The sequence below is a fragment of the Nannobrachium achirus genome (assembly GCF_963921795.1).
Source record: "Nannobrachium achirus genome assembly, chromosome: 15".
Lineage (NCBI taxonomy): Eukaryota > Metazoa > Chordata > Actinopteri > Myctophiformes > Myctophidae > Nannobrachium > Nannobrachium achirus.
The window spans coordinates 13,932,138-13,948,755 of record NC_137822.1 but is presented as its reverse complement, the minus strand read 5'-3'; the positions used below and the strand labels follow the sequence as shown (position 1 = coordinate 13,948,755).

General features: G+C 43.0%; 1 protein-coding gene across 1 annotated transcript in view; it reads left to right on the top strand.

Annotated features, from left to right (window-relative positions):
- pappaa (pregnancy-associated plasma protein A, pappalysin 1a) overlaps nt 1–16,618 on the top strand; it is a gene marked incomplete at both ends in the record, with an annotated part of 282,732 nt that overhangs the window by 192,753 nt on the left and 73,361 nt on the right. The window contains 3 exon segments of the mRNA XM_080743260.1: nt 8,893–9,076; nt 11,122–11,323; nt 13,432–13,672. Of these exon segments, the coding sequence (XP_080599386.1) occupies nt 8,893–9,076; nt 11,122–11,323; nt 13,432–13,672 (627 nt within the window).

Sequence of the window (16,618 nt, the reverse complement as noted above, 5' to 3'; positions counted from 1 at the left end):
TCAACAGATCCTTCATTAATTTGCCAGTGTGTATACAACTTCCTGGAAACCAGAAGAGAAAGGAGAGTGGGGTGGGAAGGAGGTGGGGGGGGGGGGGTGGGGGGGGGGGGAGCAACCGGGACGGCGTTTCCAAAATATTCATTTTTTTTTTCTATTTTTTTGAATGGCATTCTCTTGTCCCTTGCATTTTCTCCAAGGTTCAGCGGGAGAATTCTTTCCAAGATCCAAAAAGCTCTTATTTTTCCATTAGTAATAGCCCCGCTTACTTTTTTTTTTTTTCTTACTGTAAATTATTTTTTTGCTTGTGGTGGTGTAATATTTGCAGAGATGAGACCAAAATGTGTGTGTGTGTGTGTGTTTGTGTGTGTGTGTGTGTGTGTGTGTGTGTGTGTGTGTGTGTGTGTGTGTGTGTGTGTGTGTGTGTGTGTGTGTGTGTGTGTGTGTGTGTGTGTGTGTGTGTGTGTCTGTTTTCATCCCCCTTTAACCCTCTAAGGCCCACAGTTGTAATATTACAACGTTTGTATTTTATCCAAAAAAAGGTTTAAATCATTTTATTTTAGCTCCCCCTACCACCTAAACACCACCATTGGATTCTATTGTTTAGTATTACAATGCCATTGGCCACAATATTTGCATATAAATACCCCCCACAGGGGCTGACATTCACACCCACCACACCCGCTGAAATTCCAGAGTTTTGACGAACAACATCTCACTTTTTCATGGAAGCTATACCTCACAAAAACATAAGTAAAATGCCTGTACTATTTTTTTTGGTGATCATTAGAATGTCTAGAACATGTACATATGTTATTATTGTGAAAAATATCCCCCATATGTAAATTAGAGCATGATTTATGATTTTTGATTTATGGCTATAAAATCTTACAAAAACATTTTTTGCAAAAAAACATTACATTTTCCTCTGAATAGGACTCCTACAACACCATCTGATTTTTTTCAATTTTTTATTTCAAGTATTTCTTAATGCGGGCCTTAGAGGGTTAAATAGCACCATGCATGTAACCAGTGGTGGAAAAAGTACTCTAATGCTTTACTTAAGTAAAAGTATCAATACTGCAATGTAGATTCTCACCAAACTACCTACTACAGTATCAGAGAGGATTCCCGAATTTCGCCCGATGTATTTCAATGGTAATGGAGTGGTTTCCAGTAGAGGATTTCTGCCAAAACCACTCCATTCTGCAAATGACGCTCCGGGAATACACTCTCATAGGTAGTTTGGTGTGACCGAACCCTTAAGCTGCGTCCAGACCTGGATGGTTCCAGCGCCGCGATTACGTACAAAGTCAATGCAAAGACGAGGCGACGTGCGACCGAGCGAAGGGGTGCGCTGCGAAAGATCTGAAAGGGCCGGCGCGAACGGCACGAACGGTCGCCTCGTATCCAACTGAAGTGACCTCCGCTTCACCCCCACTCCACCCATCGCGTCCTGACAGCCAATCAGCGTTGATGTTGTCCGGAGACACGGACATGTTTTTGGTGTTTGGTGTTGGGACTTCCAGGTGTTTCGCCTTGATTCCAACGGGACAAGATTTTTTACCAAGGTGGACATGCGCGACCAAAGTGAAGCGATAGAAGCGACTAGAATAGAAGAAATAGCTTCTGGTTTGAACCCAGCTTTACAAAGTATTAAAGGAGCTATAGTCAACTTTTTCTTGAAAAACGGATGCTAAAAATAAAAAGAATGTTTCGAAAATATTTTATAAAAAAATAAGCTTCATTTATGTGTTTCTATTCAAAAATGACCACAAAAAGCGTAAAATAATGATAAAATAATCATTTTGGCCATTGTCAGACACTTTGTTCTGGTCTATAGACTAGGATGTAAACAAAGTGTCGGCCCTACAATGAAAAAGTTGACTATAGCTCCTTTAAGTAAAAGTCTGGAATTCAAAATGTAATTGAATAAAGGTACAAAAGTATAGTGGCATACTGTATGGTTGCCAGCTGATACGTGGATTCTGCCTATGCATTACAATGGGAATGGAGCATATTTTTTTGGTGTGACCATATCCTTAGGGTAAAATAAAAGAAGAAAAGAAAAGTGCACTTGGAAAAAGAGAGCTTGGATTCTTTCCAGTTTCTTAGTTCACTTTAATAGACCTTACCCGTTCGAAGATATGTGCTCCAAAATATGTCAAACGCACCCGGTGAAAGTGTGTGAGAGAGAGAGAGAGAGAGAGAGAGAGAGAGAGAGAGAGAGAGAGAGAAACATTCCTAACTGCGAGAGAAAGGTGTGTGTGTGTGTGGGGCTACAGATCCCATGGCCTGGAGGAACGGACCGTAACCCTGGCAACAGACAGCAGAGTTCAACAGAAGTGGTTAAGAAAACGCTAATTTAAACTGCTTTAATTTGGGAGAAATGAAATTCGGGCTCCGTCAGTGTTGGTATAATGCTAATGGCCAATACCATGTGAACTTTGGGATCAGTTGCTGAAGCGAGTGAATAGATAAACGTAGATAAGCGTGAGCGTTAGAGCGTTAGAGCGTGAGCGTTAGAGCGTTAGAGCGTGAGTTTGCTCCTTTATTAGTAGGATTACACACATATCTGTGTTGAAATGTGCAGCCAAGCTTTAAGGCCAATGCATGCTAGCTGGACCCGGTTATCCTTACCTATCTGTTTACTTCTATATACTTCTATATACTAAGCCTTCACTCCTATTTCCATCTTTCATCTTGATCCTATTATGTTGTCGCCGTTGGCCAGCTTGCTCACCGTTGTTGAGCAAGCATTCTGACAACAGATTTTGATGTAGTTTTAGTCATAGTCTTTTGAATAAAATTCTTGTTTTAGTTGACTAAATATCATAAGATTTTGATCGACTAAATCTACAGTTTTTGTCGACAAAAATGTATTTTGGCAGGCCTTGATGACGGTGTAATGCCTGACTTGGTTGCCTGCTGAAAGAAGCCGATCTACAAGCTCACAACGTGTCAGAGGAAAGTTACATAATACTGTAGTGCAGCTTTACGTCTGTCTGTGGGTTTTGTAAACATTTAAGCAATGAAAAGTATTACCAAGAGCTGGTGGACTGACCAATAACCACACGGTATCCACTGGAATACACTTTACTTCTTCCTGAAAAGTAAAAGGTTTTGGACATGCCAGTGTTGATTTTGACTATATTGATTTTAAATCATTGAATCGAATTGTATCGTATCGCCATGAATGAACCGATACCGTCCATATATCGTATTGTCAACCATGTATCGTGATGTGTATCGTATCGCTGTTGAAACGTATCGTTACACCCTAACCTAAACCTACAGTATAGCCTTAAAGAGGTGGTGCCATAGTTTTGTACTTTTTCTGTTTTTCATGTGTCTAGGAGGTTGAAAGTACATCATTGGACCCCCTGGTGTGGTTTTTATGAGCAATTATGTATTCTCTTGGTATTTGTTTGTTTTCTCTTGGAGGCTGCCACCTTGTGGTCAAAAGTGTCAGTTAAAAAACACAGATACTTTTACATCACAGAATCAACTCCTCCCCTAATTACCATTCCCCCAACACTGTGGGGTGTGGCTAACTTCAGCTGGGTCACCACCCACCATGACATCCATGCATACGTAATGAACTGGGGGTGTGGCCACATAAAAACCCAATTTTAACTCTTTCTGTATACTTTTTTGGAAAAAATCTTCCTCCTAGTATAATCACAATACCTGATAATCATGTTTTAGAGAGGGGAAAAATCATGGCACCACTTTAACCCTAACCTCAGTAAAACTGACGCTGGTGAATGCTAACCTGGTGAAATGCTAACCTGCCGACGCTGGTGAATGCTAACCTGGTGAATGCTAACCTGGTGAATGCTAACCTGGTCGGACCAACGGGAGGTCGTCTCCACCTTAAAGAGGTGGTGCCATAGTTTTTGTACTTTTTCTGGTTTTCATATTTCATGTGTCTAGGAGGTTGACAGTATTTCATTAGACCCCCTGGTGTGGTTGTTATGAGCAATTATGTATTCCCTTTGCATTTTGGATTTCTTTCTCGAGGCTGCCACCTTATTGTGGGTCAAAAGTGCAAATCCAAAAACACAGATAGAGTGACATCACTCTATCTGGAGATAATCATCCCTTCACCTTTTACCATTCACCCAACACTGTGGGTGTGGCTAACTTCAGTTGGGTCACCACCCACCATGACAACCAGGCATACCTAATGAACTGGTGGGTGTGGCCACATAAAAACCTAATTTTAACTCTTTCTGTTTTTTTGGAAAAAAAAAATCTTCCTCCTAGTATAATCATAAAACCTGATAATCATGTTTTAGGGGTGGAAAGAATCATGGCACTTCATCTTTAAACAAGGTGCTTTTTTGATACACTCGGACTGAAAGTACCTGGGCTCTCTCCAGCCGACAGCAGCGATATAACGGAACATAACAGTATCACGTTGCCCCAGCATAAATCAAGTCCTATCACATTTTGGAACGGGGAACACGGGCAGAGAAAACACATGCATCACACATGACCGGCGGCCGCCCGCTAGCGGAGTGTAGAGTTGAATTAGCAGATCTATCAAGATGTGGATGGCTGTGTGTGTGTGTGTGTGTGTGTGTGTGTGTGTGTGCGTGAAACCTCGTATCTCCAAGTTTCAAATCTGTACGCTCTTTCGCAAAGTAAAGCCCTGCTTCATCATACACGTCGCACAAAAGTAGTGAAAACAGCAGATCTACAAGCACACAACGCCTCGCGGTGCGAGGCGTTGTGTGCTTGTAGATCGGCTGTTTTCACTAGTTTAAATCATTTTTTAAAATGACAAATGCACCGCGAGGCGTTGTGTGCTTGTAGATCGGCTGTTTTCACTAGTTTAAATCATTTTTAAAATGACAAATGCAAAACGAACGGTTTTGGACGTACAAGGTTTTCACCCGACAGCGACGATAATAGTGTTTGTGCGTTTGTAGTCTGCATGCGTTTACAGCTCTGTCCCATCCCGTGTATGCAGTGCGCGCGCAAGTGTTTGCGCACATGCTCTTTTGCGTGCTTGTACTGTAGTAGTGTAGACGTGCACGTGTGTCTGCGTGCGTGTGTGCACGCGTGTGCACGTATACTATTTGCATCTAATCGTGTGCAGGTCCAACGTTGCTTTTTCTTCTTTTCCTTCCTATGTGCATGTGCTTCAGTGTGTGTGTGTGTGTGTGTGTGTGTGTGTGTGTGTGTGTGTGTGTGTGTGTGTGTGTGTGTGTGTGTGTGTGTGTGTGTGTGTGTGTGTGTGTGTGTGTGTGTGTGTCTGTGTCTGTGTCTGTGTCTGTGAGTGTGTGAGCGTGCACATGCAGCAACGCACGCATACGCAACCGCCTATGTTTGTGTGTGTAAACGTGTGTGGAGTTTCCTTCTTTTAAAAAGTTTACGGCTGCCTAAAAACCCTCTCCTCCAGTAGAGAGTTTAACAACCTCTGGCTACTGGGGCTAATTCAACACAGACAGACAGACAGACAGGCAGGCAGACAGACACATCAGCAAGACAGACTGACAGCTATACAGTACGTCTTAGGGCAGGGGTCTTCAGCTGGGGGTCCGGGACCCCTAGGGGGTCCTCAGAGTTACTACAAGGGGGTCCTCCAAATCTTTGTGTGATAGAAATTATTTTGCTCCTTTTTTATATGAACCACTTGAACCCTAGTTTCCATTTTCAAAGAACTTAAGCCAAAAATAGCAGCTATTTTTGGCAAAGACTTTGGTGTAGAGGGGGAAAAAGAGCAGACTAAGCAGAGTGAAAGGTCAAGTTTTTTTTAAGTATTGACGGTTCAAGTGGTTAAATATCTGAAAACACACCAAAATACACTGATGATTGTGCTGTCAAACGAAAAACTTCATCTCTCTCTCAGCTAAGGGGTCCTTGGCCTGAAAACGTTGAAGACCCCTGTCTTATCTTATAGGGACTTTGCTTTGCTTTACGTTGGATGACACACACACACGCGCACACACACACGCACACACACGCACACACACACGCACACACACACACACACACACACACACACACACACACACACACACACACACACACACACACACACACACACACACACACACACACACACACACACACATGCATGCACACGCGAGCACATGCTAGACATGAGAGCTCTGACATAATATACGGTTCTAGGCATTGATAGCGCAGTATTCCAGAGTATTCTAACATTCTTGGAATGAAATGTGCTGTATAATGAGATTTATTATGGTCTAGTAGTCCTTCAAGGAAGAGCCCTCTTGTGAAAGAGAGTTTTGAGGAAAACCTTTTTCAGGCTACAGTATACTTGGAATCGGAACGGGCTGGTATTCATCGGGATTCCAATCGCCTCCGTCGGGTGGATACCTCGTATGTCCAAAACCTGCTTTGCGCCACGTTTCGATCTGCAACTTTTTTTGTGATACTGTAGTGCAGTGGTTCCCGTGTTGATTTCGTCGACTAAAACTATGACGAAAAATGTGATGACTAAGACTAAATACATTGACAATTTGGTCAACAAAATAAAAACTAGACTAAAACTTTAGGGAGGGACTCGTGGAGAAGAGAGTCATTCTATGTTTAGTTGCTCTCAGCTGCGACGCGTTGTGAGCTTGTAGATCTGCTATTTTCAGCACGCAACCAAGTGTAAAAAAGTGTCATTACGATGCCATCAAGGAACTGCCAAAATACATTTCAGTTGACTAAATCAACTGTAGATTTAGTCGCTTAAAACTTTACATTTATTTGACTAAAATTAGACTAAAACTAAAACTTTTCAGGTGACTAAATTATGACTAAAACTAAATTACATTTTATTCAAAAGACTATGACTAAAACTAAATCAAAATTTGCTGTCAAAAACAACACTGAGTGGTTCTCAACCTTTTCAGGCCACGACCCCCAAAATAATCATATTTCAATTGGGGACCCCCCCACCCTGACGAGCACTAAGAGTTATTAGAGCTATTACATTTTGTATAACACGTTTGCCAAATTGTCAATATTACAGGTGGAAATTGTGAAAATAGCCGATCTACATGCTCACAACGCCTCGCAACGCAAGGCAACAAGGCATTTAAACTGTTGTATTTAAAGTTATACTGTGTAAGTTACTAAACTAGTGGTCAGTAGCGGTATTGCTTTTTTCGGCCGTTTTTCGCCCGGAGTCACTCGCGGACCACCGCCGCGGACCACCGGAGCGGCGCCGCAAACCCCCGCGACCGATACAAATCCGTGGAGGGGCCAATCACGATGTGATTGGCCAACGTATACAGATGACGCAGATGACGCTATTTTTCCGCGAAAACCGGACCCCGGCAAGGATCATAGAAGACATAAAGAGAAGGCTTTAGAAGCTGAAAATAACGGAGTGGGTGTTCTAAAACTTTAGCAATTTAACAGTTGGGACAATTTTAAGATTTGTTTTATAAAAAAAGTTACATGGTATAACTTTAACTATCATCATCAATATTAAATATCTATGGTCTATTGTCGGGTGTGTGCTCTGAACCGTGGCAGTCAGTCCCTCCTTCCCAGTCCCCAAACACAGGCAGTCAACACCGGTTTAAAATCCAAAAGACAGGGATTTATTTTACATTAGACAAAACATGGGTAAAGGCCCTTTTCCACCGGCAGCGATAACGATGACGATAGCCATAAAATATCACAGCGATAATTATGCCTTCACATTGATGTCCGGACATCAATGTGAAGAGGCGCTAATTAACAGCCGCTCGCTCAGAGCGCACCTCGAGCTGTTTGTCAGAGACCCAGTTCCATATCACTGTGATCTTAACCACATCGTTGTTGATCCTAACGATGTAGTTGTCGGCTATCGTTGTCTTTATCGGTGTTTGGTGGATGCTGCCGATCCACTTCAATTGAAAACCCACTTTTTTAAATCGTTATCGTCATCGTTATCACTGCCGGTGGAAAAGGGCCTTTAGTTACCACCTCACGGTGGTCCCCTGAACATAAAACAATCTTAATTAACACACGCATGACTGAACAGGTCGTTTTGACCTATTTTGAGATTTAGAAATTGAACAATTCTGCCCAGGAAACACTAAAAAATATTTATTTCATATTTACAAAACGTCTCAGATGGCAGAAAAAAGACTTGGCTTGTATGTTAAGGAAAAGTCATGAAAGGGCAACACTTCTGAGAGTTTCCATTCCACCTCTAAATCTCAAAATCAGGCTCAGCCATGCGATGAGTGTGTGAACAAAAAATCCCATGCTTACCTTTTGACACAAATAAAAAGTACATAAATCTTACCTATTCTTAACTACGGGAAAACATGAACAAAGGAGTAACAAAAGAAAGGCCACCCACCCCTACACTGACCAAGGCTGTAACCCATGTTAACGTTGACATCTAACACACCAGCAAATCTACAAACACTGGCAAACACTGGCGGACTGGTGTGGTTGGAGGCTGTCTATAGGGGCAAGACCTCAGAGGATTGGTGACAACCATAGACATAGGGGCGACAGTGGCTCAGGGGTAGAGTTGCCGTCTTAGAACGCGGAGGATTCCCGAAGGGTTCCCAGTTCGATCCCGGGCTCCTCCAGAGTTAGAGTCGAAGAGTCCTTGAGCAAGACTCTGAACCCGCGTTGTGATTGTCACAATCACAGGAGCCAATCACCAGCCGGGAACAGCCGGGTCATGGCTTTATGTTAAGAATAGTACTGTAATAATTTCTTGATCTTGATTCTTTAAACATGACATCATGGGCCACAATGCTCGATAACAAGCTTGATGAACCCAAAGCTTATTGATACCGGGTACTCAATAAATCTGTTATCGGGTTATCGGGCTAACCCTTGTTTCGAGCTCCATCCCTAGTCTTGGAAGGGTTTTAATAATGCCTTCCCCTCCTTCTCTCTCTCTCTCTCTCTCCGCAGTCGGACTCGTCGGTGACCATCACGTGCGCGGACGGGAAGTGGAACAAGCAGGTGTCGTGCGAGCCGGTGGACTGCGGCCTGCCGGACAAGTACCACGTGCACCCGGCCCACTTCAACTTCCCCGAGGGGACCACCTACGGCAAGAAGAGCACCTTCCTGTGCCGGGAGCCCGCCCAGCTCGTAGGTGAGACCCACTGACTGCAGTGGCGTCAGTTCAGCACAAAGCTAAGGTATGGCAACATGACTGGTGCGCAAGACACCAGTCATGTTGCCATATCTTATAGCAACAGCCATGATGAATTTATTTTAACCTGGTTGCTGCCAAGCGACTAATGTCTTCAATTTTACCATTTAATGTGCACGATGGTCACAGGTCATGCACTGATAATGCACAGATCATGCACCACACGTGTGCACGCCATTCACAGCTTTCAAACAAAAACATCGGAAGTAGCAGATCCTTCACACCACACTTTGAACTTCACAGATCTGCTGCTGCTTTTGCTATATTTGAATCCAGAAAAGCAACAGTTTTAGTTTTCCGCCCGGCAGAGACGATAATGTTGTTGAGGAGGAGTACCTCAGGGCTCTGTGCTCGCAACCTTTTTGTTTTCTGTCTACTGTACTACATCAAACGTCCTCGCCGAAAGTAGTCGATAGTCGTGAGCTCGTCTATATCTGCTGTTTTCCTGCTGGGGTTTTTTAGCGGACATGTGTGTACGTGAGCACGCACGCACGCTTACACGGACCCATGCACGCACGCACATAAACGCGCACGCACACACACACACGCACACAAAGAAAATAAACACACACATGCACAGTACGTTTTTAATGGCCATAGTTGTTGGAAGGTAATTTAATAAACGGCATTTTTAACCCAAAAGCCTGACTTTAATTGCGTGGCCTTGTTGCAAGCCAACGCCGGCTGCAAGCCAACAACAACAACGCGTTGCGCTGCAGCTCGTCGTGATCTCGTAGATTGACTATTTTGGGCGTGCGACACAGCAGTGCACACACACTGTACGAATAAATCAAACTTAGGAAGAATGTGTACTCGTACAGCGTCTATTTCTCTAATTCCTACTATACTCGCGGGGGGATAGTAGTAGTAACACAAGTATGCGTGCACGCAGCACACACATGCTTCACCTTTTTCAGGTGGTCTGTGCAAGATCTCTTTGTCATGGCGGCTTCTATTTTGGGCTGCGTGGGGAGCGGATGTGGACGAGGTTTTATTGTAGCTGTCATGGCATGGTGTCAGATGGCTGGACGAGGGCCGTGTCCCTGTTTAACGTCTGCACCGGCAGCGCTCCCAACAAGCTGTCTGCTCCGCTTCACTCCCATGGACTCCGTGGTTTCGGCAAAGCAGAGATTCTCAAAACATGTCCTCGCCAAGAACCCCCAAAAAATTAACCTCCAAGACCTGAGGCCCGATTCCGCGAAAAAATGCCTTCTAAATTAGCAGTTTTCAAAACCATCTGCAAAATGTTTTGTGCCAGGGACCCCCAGAAGAGAAGATTTGTGTCAACAAAGAAAGAAGATTGTGGGGCCGCCCGCCCGCTGGCCTACTGGTCCAGGCGCATACCACATCATGCCTGACTGCGTATCGCCGGTTCGATTGCCGATCCGGACGACCTATGCTGCATGTTACTCACCCATCTCTCTCCCAATTTCCTGTCAGTCTACTGTCCTATCAATAAAGGCATAGAAGCCCAAAAACTAATCTTATTTAAAAAAAAAAAAAAAAACAGCAGATTGTACAAGCTACACGGCACTGACGCGCTGAAAATAGTTAGCGTTTTGTGAGCTTATAGATCGTCAATTTTCACTACTTCTTCTTAAACATTTGTTTTCTAATTTATGGGATTTCTTGGATTTCTCGTTTGTTTATTCATGAAATGTGTCGTATAATTCATGAAAATTTCAGCTTTTTTGGGAATGTTTTTTGGCAAATGTTTTGAATTAATAATGACTAAAAACTAAATGTGTGTGTGTGTGTGTGGGGGGGGGGGGGCTAACACAGTGTTTCTCAAACTTTGATATTTCAAGGTCTCCCCTTAACTCTGACAGTATACAAACGGGTCCATTTGGTTCCATGTGTATACTGTCAGAGTTACAGACTTGTATGGGTCATGGTGGGACCCCAAATAAAGTCACGCACAAAGTCCCTGGAATCCACTTAAAGAACCGCGGTGGGGCTAACGGGTCCTCTTCCTCCGCATGCAGGCACCAACAACACTCTGATGTGCATGGAGGACGGCCTGTGGTCCTTCCCGGAGGCGCTGTGCGAGCTGCGCTGCCCGGCCCCGCCCCCCGTGCCCAACGCCGTGCTGCAGACCAAGCGCTGCAACGAGACGGGCCTCAAGGTGGGCTCGCTCTGCAAGTACAAGTGCAAGCCGGGCTACCACGTCACCAACAAGCCCAAGAGGTACGGAAACACGCACATGCACACCACATGCACACGCATGCGCGCACGCACACACACGCACGCACGCACGCACGCACGCACACACACACACACACACACACACACACACACACACACACACACACACACACACACACACAGAGGTGAAAAAAGTACAACAAATTTTTTACTTAAAACTCACTGAATGCCACCCTTTATTAGAAATCTACAAAACTGGTGCCATCCATTTTTTTTAATTTTTCCTTTTTATGGGGGCCAAAATCATATTTTGTACTTAAATTACATATATAAATCTATGCTTCTATCGAAAGCCACACTACCCCTCTTACAAAGGAAAAAAATTATATTTATATATATATATCCTATCATTATATTTGGGCTTCAATAGAACATGTGTAAGATGTCTTGATCATTATGATATGTTTATGCTGTCATTGGGACTCTGTGTTCTCTAGAGTGCAATGGCCTTTGAAAACCACCAGGTGGTGTTCTCCTACTATCTGATCGACAAATAGAAGAAGAATGAGACACTTCCATTTTTTTTGATCGGGGCCTGTCTGTTTACATTTTGGCCAGGCCTTTTTGCTAACATGCTATAACACTTCCGAGCCCTGGCGATCACCTGGCTCGGATCGCCGAATGGATGGCACCGATAGAACGGTGGCATTTTTTGCTTTCGAATGAGTACTTATACTTCGTCTGGGAAGCACGGGAAGTGTATAAACGAACGTGTATAGCTAACGCTAAGGTGGCCGGAACCAATGTTCGGCCGGAAGTTATGGTCTGTGTTTCCCGTCGGACTGTGTTCACCGGTGCTACAGTCAAATCGGTCGTGTCGCGGAGGCTAACGGCTAACGGCTAACGTTTAGAGCTATTTTTTTTAAATTACAATTATGTCATGAAAGATAAAACTTTTGATTAATTTTAAAGACGTAAAGTGCGTATATGGCACTACAGATCAAAGACGTATAGTGCGTTTACGGCGTTCAGTGAGTTAAAGGCCCGCTGACACGCCCCGAAATTATAATAGTATGATACAGTAGGTCACATGGTCTCTCTGAAAACGGTCTGAAACTCATGTCACAGTGTAATCTGCCCCTCGCCCCCCAACAACAGCTGACCAGCACAGTAGTCTAAGTACAGTCAATTAATTTGATTGGCTTATAATTGCACATTCCCACAATGACATCATAAAAATATTAACTCATATTTTAAGGTGACTTTTTAAGGTGACAGTACCCCTTTAAGTAAAAGTATCAATACTGTAATGTAGAAATACTATACTATACTATTATTAGAGGTCCAGAATTGAGAATAATTGAAGAAGAAAGAAGAAAAGTTTTGTATAAAAATATTTTAAAAAATAGCAGATCTACAAGCTCACAATGTGTTACATTGCGACGCATTGTGAGCTTGTAAATCCCTATATATTTAAAATATACAGGGCTGAAGTGTTTATGTATTTTTTTGTAGTAATAATCTACAAAGTAACTACAGTAGTAACTAAAGTTTTCAAATAAATTGCAATATTTGGATCCAAGATGTAGTGGAGTTGAAGTAAAAGTACTGAAAATTGGAAATACTCAATACCTAAAAATGTTACTTTATTACAGTACTTAGTTACTTAGTTGCTTTACACCAGTGGTTCTCAACCTGTGGGTCGGGACCCCCAGGGGGGTCCCCAAATTATTTTGGGGGGGTCCCCAGATGATTGGCTTAATGTGAAACATTGTTTTCTCACTCAACAGTAAACAAACCAACATAAAGTTTAAGTGTATAGCGGGTATCTGCACATTTCTAAAGTAACAATTTAAGGACTTTCTAATACCTCTAAAATGACAAATTAAACATTGGCCAAATTGTAAAATATTAGAGACAGAAATTGTGAAAATAGCCGATCTACGTGCTATTTTCACAATAGAGCCGTGTTATACAAAATGTAATTCATCAACTCTTAGTGCTCGTCAGGGTGGGGGGGGGTCCCCAGTTCAAATATGATTATTTTGGGGGTCGCGGTCTGAAAAGTTTGAGAACCACTGCTTTACACCACTGTGATTGACTGATGAATTGATCGACTGCTCTCCCCCACCCGCCTTCCTCTCGTCCAGGCGTGCGTTCAAGCGGCAGTGCACGGAGGACGGCAGCTGGCTGGAGGGCGCGTGCGAGCCGGTGACGTGCGACCCGCCGCCGGCCATCTTCCACGGCTCCTACCACTGCACGGACGCCTTCCGCTTCGACAGCGTCTGCCGCCTCAACTGCTCGGGCCCCGCCCCCGGCCTGGTCGCCACGACAACAGGAGGAGTAGGCTCCGCCCACACGGTGAGGCCGCTGCACGCTCCATGCAAGCAGGTCTGTCCTACATCTCTCTCTCTCTATCTATCTATCTCTGGCTCTTTGCTCCCCCTCCCCCCTGTTCCTCGTAATAGGGACTTTAAGCAATGACGGCTACGGCAGTCCGACAAAAAGACAGACTAGTACAGAGTGAAAATGTATTAATTATTGACGGTTCAAGTTGTTAAATATCTGAAAACACAAATTGACATGAATCCAAAATACACTGATAATCGTGCTATCAAACAACAACACTATAATGGAAACTATGAAAAAGGTTGTGGGGGTCCCTGGTGCATCTCTCTCTCAACTAAGGGGTGGCCTTGAAGACCCCTGCGCTACGGTAACCGGACATGGATCGGTGCGCTTTCTTAGTACGGCAGAAGCTACCTTTCCACGTAGCGTCTACAACGGCTGCTGCATAGACGGATTAGACGCGTCATCATGTACTGCCGCCTAACGGAGCCGCCTTGAAAACCGTCCAAGCTTAAAGTCCCTAATGAAACCATTTAGACCTGAGGTCCCGATTCTATAAACGTCTTCTAAATCCTAATGGTTTTACTGAAAAACCCATGCAGTGCTGCTCAATTCTTTGATTTTAAATCAAGGACTCCCAGAATGATATGTATTTGGCCGCAGACCCCCATGTCAAAATATTTTGTTCCTTTCCAGGTCTGAATGGGTTGATCAGTGGTGGGGGAAAAGTGAAGTAAAAGAGAAATATATATATATATATATATATATATATATATATTTTTATAGAATATATCATCATTGTCGGGTGAAAACCTTGTATGTCCAAAATAGTTCGTTTTGCATTTTTCTTTTTAAAAATGATTTAAACGAGTGAAAACAGCCAATCTACAAGCACACAACGCCTCGCACCGCGAGGCGTTGTGTGCTTGTAGATCTGCTGCTTTCACTACTTTTGTGCGACGGCCTTGTTTGATGAAGCAGTGCTTCATCAAAAAAATACATACCAATTTGAAACTTGGAGATACAAGGTTTCTGCCCAACAGAGACGATATTATACCGGGTAAAATATACCCTGGTGTTAGTGATGGTTTGACAAATTGAAGTGTTAGTGTTCTAGGACGTGGTTCTCAAAGTCTCAAAAATGTCCGGGAGGCAGAGAGCCTAATCTAACTTGTAAATCACCTTCATGTTTAAAACGCGGCCTTCTCTACCGGCCGTTACAAAAGCACTGATGCCCGCGATTGTTAGAAAACTGTCCTGACTGAAAGAAAATGCTATCGTGAAAATAAACAGTTCTTGTATTACATTTACTCTGATTACTTTTTTTGTCAGGATTCAAAAGAAGGTAAAATGGCGGGTTGCTATGGGCACCTGCCGATTGAATAATCCTGGGCACTCTATGTGTTAATGATCAATTCTGACCAAAGAGAGGAAATTATATTTATTCAAGAGGGAGTTTACAGCATGTTCTCAACGTGTGGAAATGACCCATGTGAATAATTAAAAACTTGATAGAGACCAGCACTGTTATTTCACACAGTAATTACAGCTTGTTTGAACATGAGGAAAATAAAGAATAATGTTGTTCTATCGCCAAAATACATTTGGCCACAGATAAAAAAAAAAATCAATTTGTGCCAATTTGGTCCATAACATAAAAAGATTAATACAAAATAAAATGGTTTGAGAACCACTGCTTTTAGCCTACAGAAAATACGATGGACTGTCTGTTTCTTCTCCATTTTAACCACACTCTTTCTCTGTATTTCAATTTAAGCGTGCGCACTAAATAAATACAAACAAACCAACATGCTCAACGTATACTTCGTCACTGTCGGGCAGAAACCTTGTATCTCCAAGTTTCAAGTTGTACGTTTTTTTTTGCGAAATGAAACCCTGCTTCATCATACAAGGCTGTCGCACAACAGTAGTACAAACAGCGGTGCGAGGTGTTGTGTGCTTGTAGATCTGCTGTTTTCACTTATATAAATCATTTAAAAAATTATATATACAAAAAGGAACGGTTTTGGACATACAAGGTTTCCACCCGACAACGACGACTTAATCCTATATGTGTCCCAATTTGGCTGGGAGCCAGTCATTGGATTTTTATTCATTTTCATTTTTTCATTTCATTTGAAAGCTGGGGATCATAGCTACAAAATGATATATTGGTTGTGGAGATTGACCCCAACAGTTTTGAAGATATGGCTTATAGAATGATGCCATGCTGAAATACTACTTTTGAGATATTCAAGTTCTAAATAAATTTCTAACCTGCAAATGACCTGACGATCTCTCACATTAATTAAAAAAAGTCTTATTTACATGCAGAGTTAAGCTCTGGCGTTTAAGTGAAATGTAGCCTGAAATTTATTAAATGCTTTAGTGGCTTTATCACATTTTAGTGAGAAAAAAAAATGTATTTTCAGTCCCTGTCTAAAGCTGTACTTTCCGAGATGACTGGCTCTCAGTGAGATTGGGACACATATGACGCAACACATTCATTCCCGCTCACATTTCGTCTCCTGTCGGTTTGGAAAAACCTCATATGTCCGAAGATGTTGCTTTTCAGGATTCAAATTCAAAAGCATCAAAAGCAGCAGGTTCAGTTCTGAGCTTGTGGATCTGCTACTTTTGCTCCTTTTTTTGTGACGCTGTCGTGTGAACTAGGGATGTCCCGCTACCGATTCGAGAATCGGTACTCGCCCCGATACCCCGGCCTATTTTGCTCTACTCATACTCGTCCGATATTGCTCACGGCAGCGCCAGATACCATTTTGTTTCATAAATATGTTGGTAACAACATATCAAAAGTCCTAAAGTCCACTAAGCAAAAAAAGTGGTATCGGGACGGGACATCCCTAGTGTGAACAAGTTGGGGCATTCATTCACGGAAAAAACACAAAAAGTTAGAATATGGAGATACAAGATTTTTGCCCGACACACAGCTACAAAAGAATGCACGCTCTCCCTCTCTCTCCATCT